Source organism: Quercus suber, unplaced genomic scaffold, assembly GCF_002906115.3.
Source record: "Quercus suber isolate HL8 unplaced genomic scaffold, Cork oak 2.0 scaffold_301, whole genome shotgun sequence".
Taxonomy (NCBI): domain Eukaryota; kingdom Viridiplantae; phylum Streptophyta; class Magnoliopsida; order Fagales; family Fagaceae; genus Quercus; species Quercus suber.
In genome coordinates, this window is record NW_027069757.1 from 289277 (window position 1) to 304681 (window position 15405).

Here is a 15405-nt window from a genome sequence, read left to right on the forward strand (position 1 = left end):
TGGTGACTCAGGTAATCAACAAGTGTAGGATCAATATACTTTAGAAGGAATTATATAAGGGGAGATATTTTTCATAGGATGGGGATCGGAAATTAGAAGAAGAAACACTGTAGCATTCAGGAACCAAATTTGTAACCCAATTTGAAAATAATATACAAGAATAGTGCATCTCAGACCTTGCCGAAGACTATTTTTCTTCAATACAACTCTATTTCTTTTCATTCTCTTATCATCTGAATCTATTCCAATATTTGTTTGATCAACTAAAACCCAGTTTTTCAACCCACTATCTATAAATTTATTGTTTTGGGCTTGAGTCCATCCACGCAGTGGATTACGAGTTCAAACCTGGTCCTTATAATTGTTATACAAAATTGGTTACATTCTTTGAAATTTGATATACATTGAATGTACATAATTATGTACATTGAATGAAAAATTGTAAATATGGAATATAAAGAATAGTATAGATTCTTTGAAAAATTATGTTAATTGAATATACAAAATTGTATACATTTTATAAAAAAGAATGTTGATGGTCATTTTGGAAGCCAAAAAGAAAGAGGGAGCCCAGCAACACAGGCTGAAAAGAAGTTGGTAAATAGATAGAAAAAAAGAACCATTAAGCCTGAGCGGTAGGAATAATGGACCACATGTCCATAAAATAAATAAATGGGTCTTGAGGAAGCAAATAGGCTCAAAGGAGCCTGGAAAGAGAGAAATAGCAAATAGCCAACTCATGGGCAGTGCATGATGTAGAAAAGTGAGAATGGATCGCAGTAGGACCAAAGCAATGCAAGCAAAGAGAGTAAGAGATGATGGCAAGCTCACGAACCCCAAAGATGAGTATGAGGTAATTAGGGCAAGGAAGCCTAATGAAGTTAGTAAAAGCTCATGGGAACACAGAGTTAGGAAAAGGGCCGAGCAAGCCCAAGAAAAGCAAATGGGCCAAGGACGCCCAAGAGAAAACAAAAGGGACACAAGAGCCCATAAGTAAGAAAATCCATGGCCATGCTAAGCCACTGGGAAAAGAATAAAAGGCAGGCCTGAAGAGACCCAGTAGGATTGAGTCATTACAGCAGGAATGACAGAGTGATATGGCAGGAAATGATGGCAAATCATAAAATAGACTGAAAGAAGGCAAAGCCCAATATCAAGCAAAGCCCAGCACCTAAGAGGAGTGGGAAATCATAAAGCAACCCACATAAAAAGGTCAAAGAAGGACGATAGATTGTGCAAGCAAGCCTCCAGATCGTAGCGAATGCATGAGCAGTAGGTAGATTTTGGACATACATGAAAGAGAGGCACATGCAAGGCCCAGGCACCACCAGCTTGTGCCCAGCCAATATGAGACATGGTGGGATCATAGGTCAGAGGTAAGAGGGCATGGTTCGGCGGTAAGGAGAAGGGAAAACCTATTCTGCGGTTCCTGCTCAGGCTCTTTTGGGAGGTACATCCTGTTGGGATGACATACCACCCAAAAGAAGCAAGGTTGAGTTGGAACTACTAGGTGCACGCCATGAGGGATAGAGAGAGAGAGTACCCACATCGTGACAGGAAAGGGTGCCATGACAGACTAATAAATAAAACAGCTTTCCTTTGTCTAGAAATGGGGAGTGGCACACATACGGACCAATGGTGATCGGCAAGTACACCTAGATCAGACAAAGGTGGTTAATGGCTAAAATAGTAAAATCCAGTCACGGTAGGCACTATATAAGGAGACCCTTGCCGTGCCCAGAAAGAGGATAGCAAGAATCGTCTCTGAGGAATCACAAAATAGAAAACAAGTGTAAAAGAAAAGAAAGAAAAGATAAGAGAAAAAACTAAAAACAAAGAAAGAAGAAAGGAAAAAACAGAAATTTAGACCGGCAGGCATGCACTAGTAGGTTGATTTCCCTCTCTTCCTCTCAAAATCCTGCTTTTTGCTAAAAGCAAGAAAAAGGGGTTTTCCTTCGGGCACCAACCATTCAGATCCGCTTCCCTCGAAGTAATTAACTTCCACGGCAGGATTTTCCCTCGGAGGTTGATTGTGTTGAGAAGAAGTATTCTTCCTTCTCTGGTCTTAGTCCTGCGAACTGGATTTGCTCTGATTTCATTCTTCTCTTGATTAACGCAAGTGTTGACCACTTATTAACTTACTGTCTTTAATAAAATAATTATCATTATTGTGATTATCTCTTTTAAATTAAGGATTAATTGTTTACTTTAGTTAAGAAGCCGAAGTATTCTTTTTTTTTTTTTTTAATTATTATCATGTCTGCCTGCCATAACTCATCTAAAATAGTTCTGCCTACCGTAAACATGTTCCTGACAGACAAGACATAATTTGCGCACAAGCCGGACCAAGTTGAGTTGCAGTTGGATCAGTCTCAACTCCCTTACTTAGAACATTTGGGCCTAATACCGCAAGAGGCAGCCCAGCTCAATATAACAAAAAAGACCCCTATAAAGAGTATACATTATTTGAACAAAAGTGTAAACTAAATGAACATAATTGTGTACATTATTAGAAAATTTTATTTAAATATAAAGTAGAAATTAAAATCAATTAAAATAATATAAATTATTATAATGATATGTAATTTGTAAAAGTGTGAGGTCTGAAAAGCTAACATGACACAATATGATGATGTCAGCTCAAAAGTTACACTTGATTTTAAATCAGTAACCCGTGCAATCGACAGTAAAATTTAACAAACTATGATTTTTCCTCTCTTTTATTATTTATATAAAAATGAAATATGATAATTATGCTAGCTATTAATAGTTTTTATTTTTTAAAGGACAAAGTTTTACAAAATTGGCTACAACCTTACTTAATAAAATAAATATTATTACATATTTTGAAAATCTAACAGTTGAATTGCATGTTCTTTACGCTCTTAATACACATGTCAAGTTTTGTATCAATCGGATATAATTTATTATATGATATATAAGATTATGCATAATTTTAAACTACAAAAACTTATACTTTAAACAATTTATTAATGACATAACTATTAATCTTTAATTTTTTTTAATAAATTTTGCAAGTATGGAGAATATAAGAAGAAGATATAATCTAATGGCATATTTGTCAAATAAAAAGATATATTTTCATCTCCAATAAAAAGATATCGAGTAAGATTGTAACTTAAGACTACAACCAATTTTGCAGAAAATCTGTCATTTTTTTAAAAATATGAAAATTTAATAATTATGATATTATTAGAAATTTTTATTTTAATTATTACACAAATTTAATGGAAAGTTTAAATATGGAGTATAATTTAAATTTAATTTAAGAATATGTATTAAATAATAGCAAAAACTAAGAAGTTAAACAAAAGTAAAACGGTCCCAAAAAAAAACTGTTTTTTATTATTATTTTTATATATGGCCCATTTGGCCATAGAATCGACTATAATATCAAACGGGTCGGGGGCGGGTTGATGGGTTTGGGCACTGTTGTTGTGACCCTTATTTTATTTTTGAGAAGAACCCTTATTTTAAAATAGATAAAAGAAATCTTCTTAGGAAAACCCTCTTCTTTGAAACTACACCGTTAGGTGCTGGATGGTATAGAGGGAGAGAGAGAGATATGGGGAATACAAGCAAAGACCTTCTTCACTTGGAGCACAAGCACAACAATCCTTCTACCTCACCCTTAGCCTTAGGTTTCTCTCTTTCTCTTTGGTGCCTTTTTATATGTGTTGGACTGTTTTTATTTTATATGATGTATAATATTTTGTGCAGAGTCTACACTTCTTGTTTGCAAAAAAGACTCGTTTCCTCAACCCCAGATACCCATTCCTGATGCAAAGCCTCTTACTGCCCCTGTACCCAAAAGTCAAGGTACCCCACTACCCATCTTTCTCTTCTGAATTTATTATTAGAATGCATTATGAAACTGAATTACATTATGTTTCGTTCTTTTGTTTGTTTACACTTTATTTATCTGCTTTTGCAAAGTCAGCACTATTGCCCCAAAATGGTTTTCTAGGCCATTGGTTTTTGTTAAAAAAAATGAAAATAAGTATTGGGTAATTGTTTATTTACTTGATACTCTACTCAAATCGTCCTTGTAAATCACTTGTCTTGTTTGAATGTGGAACCGTTATCCCTTGCTCAGTTTACTGTTATGTAAACAAATTCTGCCTTAGTGAAGTTGGAATGAGCTTGTTTTGACAGATAGACATAAATTGAGTTATTTGCTTTGGCTTGTCACTTGTGGCGCCGATAATTCTTGGTCCTTTGATATCCTTATACAATGGGCTCTTTTCTTATCTGTTGAAGACAAATAACAAGCAAAACATGTAAGAGATTTGTTTACATAACATCCTTATAGACTCGTAATTTTTTTTTTTTAACACGCACGTGTTTGTAATGGCTTAGCGTTAACCAAAAGCTATGATTACATTGAAGACAACTATTCTTATTAAATTTTCCATAATGTATGACGTTTGTTAGAACTTTGTTTACTACTGTTAAGATGATTCTAGAGGATAACATGGGGTCTCTCTTGTTACAAGCAAAACATAATTGTTAAGTTCTTTAAATTGGTGAATTGATGAACAAAGAAGATATTCCTTGCAAATTCCAAATTGGTCCTAATAGAGTTTTCATCACTAGATCTCTTTCTAGTTTTGATGGAGCATTATGCATAAATTTTACTGTCATATGCATGTGTTGATTTTTTGTGATTGTTGTTTTGGGTTGTTCATAGTAAAAAAGGACATGTTAATAAAGAAGGTGTAGAGAGTATTATTTTAGATAGATAGAATGATGGAGAAGAATATGTGTGGCCAACCTTGATTCGTCTGTTGTGATTCATAGCTGACCCCAAAATTTTGGGACTAAGTTTTGTTATTGTTGTTAGTGCTGTCAGACAAATTGGTGAGCCAGCTACCTGCTCCTTTTTGGGCTTTTAAGCTTTACCTCCCCATTCCTTTAAGAATGTTAACCGTTGTTATACAGTTTGAAGGATAAGTTAAAACATTACAGGCATTATTCAAATAATCATAGGAATGGTGAGCTGCTCAGCACCAAACTTTCACTTTCTACATTGTACTTGATATTTCATGAAAATATGAATTTTGCAACAACCTGCAATAGGGGATTTTATTTTTTGAAAAAGAAACTGAAGGGAATGAGACAGTGACGCTTCTTTAATAATTTGTGCTTAATTTGTTTGCCTTTGCTGCAGTTTTGGGAAAAGTTAAAGACTTCTTAGGAGTGATATCAGAAGCTAATGAAAGGCTTCAAGATGGTGCAAAGGTTGTGTTTTGATATTTTATGTTTAATTGAATTACATAGATTCTCCTTTAATCTCTAATTCATGCTTTCTCTTCCCTTTTTTTTTTTTTTAAATTTTTTTTAAAAATTTTCTATTTACTTCTAACCTGTGTATATCTATAACTAAAATGCAGGACAATTCTGAGAACTATGATATTGAAGTGCTCACTGGAAATGAATCTGAAATCATTGAAATGGTAAGTGTTCTCTTTCTGCCTAATTAACTTTGCAATCAACGATATCATAACTGATCTTTTCAGTGCTTCTTAACATAAGGATTTGATGCTTGGTATTGCTGATCTTCATACCCCTGAGGCTGTTGCTGCTGCTGAATCTGCAATTGCTGGTTGTCACCCTGTGATTCCATTGGCTGCTAGCAATAGCGGGACAGATTCAGAAGATAGCAGTGATAATGATAGTGATGATGATGATGGTGAAGCATGCCTTCCTGTGAATCTTAAAAGATCAAAGTCTAGCCAAGACCATTCTATGAGCAAAGATGTATCTCAATCAGAAAAGCGACAGAAGATTGTTGAGCTATCATGAAAACTTTGTCGAGTAAATGGAGTTGGAATCCGGAATGAATGTTGTGAGATGTAGTTGAAGGAAACAAGTATTTAGGTATGTGTCAAATTATCGTAATGGTTGCATCAGGAGTTGAAGACTTGACTAGGAAGGGAGCTTCGTGAATGATTCTGGGAATGTTTTAGAATTTTATTACTGCAGTGTTTAGCGAAACAATGGTAAAGAAAACTGATGTAGAGAGATTTTTTCTTATGTAGTATTAGCTAATATAGTAGAGTTTTAGACAAGGCATCTAGTGAAAGAAGGGCACTATGGGTTGTCACTTGTCTGTGTATTGTATAAGTTGTCTTTGATAATGTTCTTAATTTGATCAAGTATGTAGTTATGTTTTCAGGTAGTTTCTAATGCTGTTACTTCCCCACTGTCCATGTACTCGTGGATATGTGCGATATATATAAAACATAACATAACATAACATTGCAGCTCCTTTTCGGGATCAATTCTTGAAATTCAGTTTCTCATTTTTTTTTTAATATGCCCTGTCCCATTTCAATTTTTCCCCTGGGTGCAGTTGTCAACATGAATTCAAATCCTCAAGTAGGCAATGAAGAGATGGCAAGTGCGTTTCCAACAACTTTTATTTTTTAAAATCGTAAATTTATTTACTTGTGTAGCGTTTTTAAAAACTTACTTTTTATGAACACAATTATACTTAAACTTGTTTTAACAAATAAGTTAATAACTCTTAGCAGAAAGTCTCAAGATTACAAACCTAGGGAAGGAGGTGACATGGCAACATGTAGCCCCTCAAATCCCAAACGAAAGTTTGGAATACAAAAATTGGACACTGATTATAAATAAAATTATTAACTAGCGCAATGTCCCATTGTATACTTGTAGTTGTAGACCAAAAACGGGTGTTGATATTTTGGCCCAGTAGTCAATAACAAGAGCATACAAAATAAGTACTAAGAAGTGAGATGTGGTGCTAAGAGTTCTGTAACTCATCACCGCATATCTTTGGTGTGATGGTCACTTCATAAGTATAAGTGTTTGTGGTGTTTGTGGGGTGTAAGGAGTAAGGGTCAGGGTTTAAGTCTCCAGGAGGGAGCTTCACATACATATACATTTAGATTAGGGTAGAGTAAAATTTCTATCATGTATCAACAAAAAAAAAGAGTTCTGTAACTCGACTGGTTAGCACTTCTTTATGCTTCCAACAAGACATTTGTGGTTCCAATCCCTCATCCTTATTGTATCTATCAAATTATCCCAGAAAAAAAAAATGGAAAAGAAAGAAAAAGGAAGAGAGATGGGGGGTTAGTGGTTATTAAAATTAGAACAATAGTGTAATCCACTTCCAGTCATATGAAGCCAAAGTTAGTCCATATTGAACTACCCAAAAATTGCCCAAGTGCTACAAACCCAAAATTGAGAGAAAATCTTCTCATCCAAACTCCTTGGTAATTTCTAATCCAATTTCCTTGGTAATTCTTGAGTATCGCTCCTAAGACCTATAGGTTTTAGGTTACCGATTGTACTGTTAGTCTGTTATCCTTGTTAAGCTTGATAAATGGTGGTTTAGGTGGCAATGATTTGATCTAGATAAAACAAGTAGGTGGTGGTATTTATTTATTTTTTTTTGAGCCCTAGGTGGTGGTATGTTGGTAGAAAGACAAATTAGAAAGAAAATTTCGTTAACAGTATTGGTTATTTGGAAAATAGTTTATTGTATTGTTTGGTCTTTATGTGAGAAAATGAGTACCTTTCTTGCAAGTTATTATGTCCCAAGGAATATATGCCTGAAGCTAAGGGAAAGGGTATATGACAAAAGATAAGGGAAAGGGTAAGTGCCATTAGGCTAAAAGCTTAAACCAACCTAAATCCCTAGCTTGGACCCCTAGTAACCAAGGTAATTTCATTGTCAAATCGGCATACCATTTTTGCCCAATCAGATAGTTTCCAGCGACCATCCCCCCTGACTTCTCAAGAGTGAAAGCATCTTTGGAAGTTAAAGATCCATGAGAGACTTCAACTCCTTTTTAAGGAAAATTGTATGGGATGCTTTACCCACAAAAGAGGCTTTGAATAGGAGGCAGCCACAAAATGACATCAATTGAGTTCTTTGTAACTATCCAACAAAATCCCTAGAGCACCTACTCATTCATTGCCCTTTCACCCATCACCACTTTCTTATTATGTACTTGAACTCTAATAAATCTTTCTAATTCCCTAAATATTCTAGTTGAGGATTGTCAAGAATTTACTTTATTGTTATTATTCTTATTGATAATATTTGGAGAACTCAAAACAAAGAGCATCTTGAAGCCCCCTATCTCCACCAAATAGCTGCCCCTTGTATAGGTTGGATAAAGATCAACTTTGACATAGCCACAAGACCTGGATTCTCTATTGTTGGTGTTTGCAAAAATGACTTCAAAAAGGTTAATTTTGCCGACTCCTCTATGGTTGCCTCCACAAGTGACAAGACCCTCTCATTGGTGAAGTTCATGATGCCCTCTTAACCATTAAATTGGCCATCCAAACATTGCCTTTCTTTTGTTGTATTTGAAGGGAACTCCCTCAATATCATTGACGCTCTCCATCACTCTTTAGTTAAGGCGCTAGATTTTATTACCTTTTTTGCCATATTAATTTGCTTCTCTTAATTCCTCTTCTTGTCAGGATTTTTGTTTTGTAAACAATAATATTAATTGTTTGACCCACAACTCAAAAAAAAAAAAAAAAAAAAAGAGTCGGTTTATTGTAAGTGAGATGGGCCTATAAATATCTGTTCTTTTCCTGATTAAACCTATTCATCGAGATGGTTTAAGGCCCTTTTTGCATGATTGATGTTATTTTTACTAACTTAAAAAAACTCATCGTAGTAGTACTGATGAAGCCGAAAATATCACCAGTGAGTCATACGATATTTGCACACTCGAAACGACACCTGCACAACAAAAAAAGGAGAAGACCTTACAGGGAGCACCAGTGTGGTGCCGGCCAAATACCCTCCGAAGGTCAAGTTAGAACTTGTTACAACTCTAGAGTGCTAGAGAGGGGTTAATTACGTGTATCTTAACTTGTGAGGGTATTGGGGTTTTTATAGTAGTCGAAAGTTGACCTCTTTTACTTGGAGTTGAAGTCCTTTCCTTGTAGAAATCATCTTTAGGAGTCCAAAACGTGGTGGACAAGTCTTTTCCTTATAGAGAAGATCTTTATCAATATACGTAATCTCTAGAATCCTCCTTGCATTAGGATTCTGTTTAGGATTCTATGGTGTGTGTCGCAAGTATTCCTATCAAGAGTTTCTGGCCGATCCATGGCCAATCAGTCCGTCTATACTCCATCTGTTCATTACGGATCCGTCTTCAACAGGTCTTGCACACAATAGGCTCATCTATTTTTCAGCCCATAAACAATGAACAGCCCGGTCCGTTACACTAGGTTCTGTCGCCGTACATTTTTTCCTCTTTCAGTTGCCCCCTCACCCGATGGGTCCGTCATTCACAAGCAAACGGACCCATGGGGTAACGGTTCAAAGTCTCAGGTAAGTGACCATGATACATAACTCTGTGAGCTTATCTTCGTACCCTGACAGGTTTAGCAGGAACCCATTTATGACCTGTGCCGCGTGTCACTCTTTCAATGGCTGTTGTTTTAGAACGAGGTGTCGCTTCGTCTTCTGTGCACCTCTTCTATAAATAACACGCCTTCCGCCCTTCATTTTTCTACTTTTTACTGATAAAAATTGTCAGAGCACGTCCGTCATACCTGTCAGAGACCACTCCGTTCAGCTCCTGCACCTGTCATCTACAATTTCGTTTGCTCATTCCATATTCTTGGTAAGTAATCTTTTATTCATCTTCTTTTTAATTCTCATTTACTTTTTGGTGTTATATATATATATATATATATATTTTAGACTTTATGCCCCGTCACTATTTCCAAACCCGTTAGAGTCTTAGGTTTTGTCATTACATGTAGGCCATGTCTAGTGGTCAAGTAATTAGTTGGTCGTCCGTGACGGGGCGGACTACGAAGAGGTATATCTGTCAAGTCGTAAAGACCAAGACGATCTGAGTGAAAGTAGTCCGTCTTCATCTTCCCCGTCCTCAACAAATGAGGATATGGAGATGGTTGAGATAGAGGAGGGTTCCGCTGATGAAGAAGATCAAATAGTTAGATCTGTCGTGGGAGTTGATGGACTTAGGGAGTTCATCATGCTTCCAAAATGGACAGTGAATGCCTTTATATCCACCACCAAAGAACCTCATTTTAATACCCTTAGGGCCCGTTACCAAATCCCAGACTACATCCTTATTTGTCTGCCCTACAAGTCAGAAAAATGTTACTATGAAGGAGTAGACGGTATTGGGGTGTACAAACAAATGCTCAAGGCAGGCCTCAGGTTTCCTCTGAGTTCCCTGCACCATGTACTCCTCAAATACCTAGGCTTATCCGTCAGCCAGATATTCCCAAATGCCTGGAGAGTCTTCATAGCAATGGAGGTCCTGTACAGAGCAATGAAAGACGGTAGGAGAAGGCTGACGGTACGAGAATTCCTCCATTGCTACCGTCCAGACGAGATAGATAAATCAAGGGGGATGTATAGTTTCGTTCCTAGGAGCCCCGTCTTGAAAGTGATCTATGAAACCCCAGATTCTAATAGAGATTGGAAGAACCGTTATTTTTTCATTGAGGGAGACAGTTGGATGTGTTATCCAGGGGAAACAGATCACATGCCTGTCGACACGATTTGGGGCGTATTAAACCCATCTGGTATGAACCCGTCATATAGCAATTATTATAAGTTTATTTAATACTTATTGTGTTTTGAATGTCTGTCTTCTTTTGTACAGTCCGACGGCGTCCACAAGTCACTCTCGAGGAGTTCAGTTTCCTTGAGAAATTTTTTGCTAAGTCTAAACCAGAGGAACAAACTTGGGCCAAACTTGTCAACCTCAACACCATCCATTGGTACTGCGACGAGCTTGAGCCAACTCCAGTGGCAATTAAGTACGAAGAGCGCACCCGTCAACGTAAGTTCGTCGTTCTTCCTTGTTCAATATTTTTTTTTTATTGACACCCGTCTACCTCTTCAGAGATGGACGCCGCTAAAAAGAGAGCAGCTATCAGATTACAAGCTACCAAAAACAAAGAAGCCGGAGCGGACCCTATGGGGATGGGCTCTAGTAAGCAAATACTTAAAAGGAAGCAACCGTCAAAGGGTGACCGTGCACCCAAAAAGCCCAAGGTTCCTTTGGAGCCTGTCGTTGGCTTGATGGCCGGGGGGGCTAAGACAGTCACCCCCGTGAAGCATGGGGCCGGTAAGGGCCTAATGATAGGTCCGTCCACCAGTAAAAGAAACCGCCCGTTCTACTCTGTGAGGACTCCAAATACGCCCTCAAGAGGCTCTCGTCCATCATAACTACCGAGAACTATGAGGACTTGAGTAACTACTCGACGGAGGCGATGGGAGAGACGACCTTTTTCAGCATTGCACAGGTAACTCATCCGTCGTCATATCGTTCGTCCTTTCCTCCTACTCTTTTTCCTTTTAAGCTTAACTTATATTTTCTTCCAGGCCATGATAATGATAAAAGGGATGATGGGACAGTGTCTCAACCATGATACGACCCTAGGCCGTATATGTGAGAAGGCCAAGGTGACGGAGGACGAGCTGCTCGAGTTGAAGACCTGGAAGGTCATCTAAGAGCAGAAACTAAAAATGGCTGAAACGGTTAGGGATGAATGTATCAAGTTGACGGAGCGTCTGAAGAAAGCTCTGGAGGAGAAAGACAAGGAAGTCCGTCAGGCTAAGGAGGTCGCGATACGGGAGTATCGTGACTTCGACGCCCTAATTACAGAGCTGAGCCTTGCATATAACGATGGTTTTGACGATGCCATTCGTTAGGTGAAAACCTTGAATCTAGAGATGGACTTGTCAACTGTCGCCATTACTGCCCCTGAGCAAACATCCGTCCAACCCGTCCAATTAGATGATACAGACGATCTTTTTGGTGAGAACCCCCTATCTGTGAAGATCCTGTTGACCAGATGGTCGTTGAAAGCAATCCTAAGGATGATCAGGCCCGTCACAACGAGGAGAAAGATACGCCCGTTGATAATTTGTAATAACTTGTGTTTTTTTTTTTTATTTTTTTTATTTTAAATGTATGTAAGAATATTTAGAGGACAATATGTTATTACTCCGTCGTGTGCTTTTTGGATCATGTAGACATCTTCCCTTCACGGGCTCTTTTTATTATTATTATCAATACTTGTCTTTGTTTCGATTAATCTGTTTACTCTTTGGATACTTCGTTCGCGGAGCTTTGTCCACTTTTTGGATATATCTGTTTAATTTATGGTCCGTCCACTTTGCAGATTTAGAACGTTCATCCATAAGGGATGGCCTGTCCACTTTGTGGACTTTATTTATATTTGTCGACCATGTGGATTTGGAATCTTTCATCCCGTTGGGATGAGCCATCCATATTGGGCCAACAGTTACCTGTCCGCTTTTGGACAGTGTTTCTATTCTCATGTGATGGACTGTCCACTTGGCGGATCTTTATTTATTTCTGTTCATTTTTGGACTTTGTTAATTCATCCCCTTGGGATGGTCCGTCCACTTTTTGGACCTAGAGTTATCACCCTCTTGGGATGGTCCGTCCATTTTGTGGATTAAATTATATCCGTCCTCCATAGGACTTAGTTATCACCCTCTTGGGATGGTCCGTCCATCTTGGAGACTAAATTATATCCGTCCCTTATGGGACTTTGAAATTTTTATCATTTTGGGATGATTCGTCTATCTTGGGGACTAAATTATATCCATCCTCCAAGGGACTTTGTAATTTTCATACTCTTGGGATGATCCGTCCATCTTGAAGACTAAATTATATTCGTCCTCCATGGGACTTAGTTATCACCCTCTTGGGGTGGTCCGTCCATTTTGTGGACTAAATTATATCTGTCCTCCATGGGACTTAGTTATCACCCTTTTGGGATGGTCCGTCCATCTTGGGGACTAAATTATATCCGTCCCTTATGGGACTTTAAAAATTTCATCCTCTTGGGATGATCCGTTCATCTTAGGGACTAAATTATATCCGTCCTCCAAGGGACTTTGTAATTTTCATCCTCTTGGGATGATTCGTCCATCTTGGGGACTAAATTATATCCGTCCTCCATGGGACTTAGTTATCACCCTCTTGGGATGGTCCATCCATTTTGTGGACTAAATTATATCTGTCCTCCATGAGACTTAGAATTTTTCAGTAGAAAAAACGTAGTCGTGTCTGAATATTCCTCTTATAAATTAAAAAGAAACCATGCATTTTTTCTAAAAAAGTACCTGCCCCCCTTGGGCTTAAATAGGCATTTGTAGAAAGAACTGTTCGAAGTAAAAGCTAGCGATAGTAAAACTAAATAACAGAAATAATTATTTAAATAAAAAATTCAGCAACAAACTGGGGACTGGGAGAGCATCAATGCTCTTCGGGTTGCCTCTACTGGTAGTATTTTCGTAGGTCCTCTGTGTTCCATGGGTGTTGAAGTTTCTGTCCATCCAGAGTTTCAAGGTGGTAGGTCCCTTTCCTTTACCATGATGAGATCCTATATGGTCCTTCCTAGTTTGAGCCGAGCTTTCCTTGTGTAGGATCTCTTGTAGCTCCTATTACCTTACATAGCACAAGATCCCTCATCCAGAAGTCTCTATGTCTGACATTGGAGTTGTAGTACTTTGCCATGAGGCTATGGTATCGCGCCACCCTCTGCTCTGCCTCGTCCACTAAGTCTAGCTGAAACCACAAGGCCTCTTCGTTCTTATCCTCATTGTAGTTCTCCACCCGATAGCTTGTAAGCCCTACCTCTGCTGGGATGATAACATCACTTCCATATGCTAGCTGAAACGATGTTGAATGGTTCTCCACCCGATAGCTTGTGTGCTAAGGACTGTGCCCTTGAATGGTTTCCACAGATACCCTCGTGGACTTCTCTCATTACGTAGTCTGCTTCCTCGTGGCCCAAACATCTCAGGTACGGTCGTGAGAATCCCCTTTTGTATAAGACATCATTGATCAGCACAAATCGCGAGGCTTGGACTTTCAGTTTTCTGGCTGCGTCTTTTTCGTTTGGTAGTGTGCCCATCTTTAAGTATTCTATTAATGGCGTAGTCCAATTGTTTTCAAAATTCACCTCCTGCACTTTTGTTCCGTCGTTAATAATTGAGGAAATTTGGACAAACGATAATACCTGATCAGGGACTATCATAAATTCTGCTGAGGTTGCTTTTGCCAGACGATCGACACATTCATTCTCTTCCCTTGGGATTTTGATGAATCTGACTTTGAGGTTGCCAATTCGATTCTTGACTTCTTCCAGGTACTTTTTCATCCTTCCATTTTTGCACTTGTAGATACCGTTAATCTGACTTGTTATTACCTGAGAATCGCAATGTACGACCATGTTTTTAGCACTTGCTGCCTTTGCGAGGTCTAATCCTGCCACCAACGCTTCATACTCGGCCTCGTTGTTGGTCGTTGGGAAGTCCAGCTGAATCATGCACTCGATTTTATCTCCATCAGGGGTTTGGATTACCACACCAGTACCTCCAACTTGCCTGTTTGAAGATCTGTCCGTGTGGATGCTCCATTTTCTGATGGCGTCTGCCCCCTTGTCTTCCAATTAAGTGTATTCGGCGATAAAGTCTACCACTGCTTGCCCCTTTATTGCAGTTCGTGGGCGGTACTGTATGTCAAACTCGCTTAGCTCTATTGCCCACAGAGCCATTCGTCCGGCAACTTCAGGGCTGTTCATGGCTCTTTTTAAGGGCTGATCCGTCAAGACTATGATGGTATGGGCCTGAAAGTATGGCTTGAGTTTTCAGGCTGCAATTACCAGTGTGAAGGCCAACTTTTCCATCTGGGGTACCTTTCTTCTGCCCCTCGGAAACCCTTACTTATGAAATAAATGGGTCGTTGAAATCCTTCCTCTTCTCTTACTAAGGCCGCGCTTACCGCTGCTTGCGAAACTTCTAGGTACATGTAGAGTTCTTCCCCTGGTTTGGATGGGCTGAGCAATGGTGGAGAGGCAAGGTATTTTTTTAGGTCTTCAAATGCCTTTTGACACTCGTCCGTCCACTCGAATGATTTTTTTAAGGTGCAGAAGAATGGTAGACATTTGTCCGTTGCTCTAGAGACGAACCTGTTCAAGGCTGCAATTTTGCCATTCAAGTTTTGCACCTTTTTCACCGTCCTCGGTGGTTCTAACTCCATGATAGCCGTATCTTTTCCGGGTTGACCTCGATACCTCTTTGCGATACCATGAATCCCAAGAATTTCCCCGCCGTTACTCCGAACACGCACTTACTTGGATTTAGCTTCATGTTGTATAACCGAAGGGTGTCGAACATCTCTTGGAGGTCATTTAGGTGGTCATTTTCGCACAGGCTCTTGACCAACATGTCATCAACGTAGACTTGTACATTCCTTCCAATCTAGTGTGCGAACATTTTGTTCATTAGTCTCTGGTACGTCGCCCCCGCGTTCTTGAGTCCCAATGGCATCACCTTGTAGCAAAAAAGTCCTT

At 38.7% G+C, this 15405-nt stretch overlaps 1 protein-coding gene across 1 annotated transcript; it reads left to right on the forward strand.

Annotated features, from left to right (window-relative positions):
* Positions 1–3493: 3493 nt before the first annotated feature.
* LOC111987547 (uncharacterized) lies at positions 3494–6202 on the forward strand. The gene is made up of 5 exons (XM_024019263.2): positions 3494–3662; positions 3742–3840; positions 5192–5262; positions 5415–5477; positions 5557–6202. The coding sequence occupies exons 1-5, from the start codon at positions 3587–3589 to the stop codon at positions 5824–5826; spliced, it is 579 nt and encodes a 192-aa protein (XP_023875031.1). The 5' UTR covers positions 3494–3586; the 3' UTR covers positions 5827–6202.
* The last annotated feature ends 9203 nt before the right edge of the window (positions 6203–15405 follow it).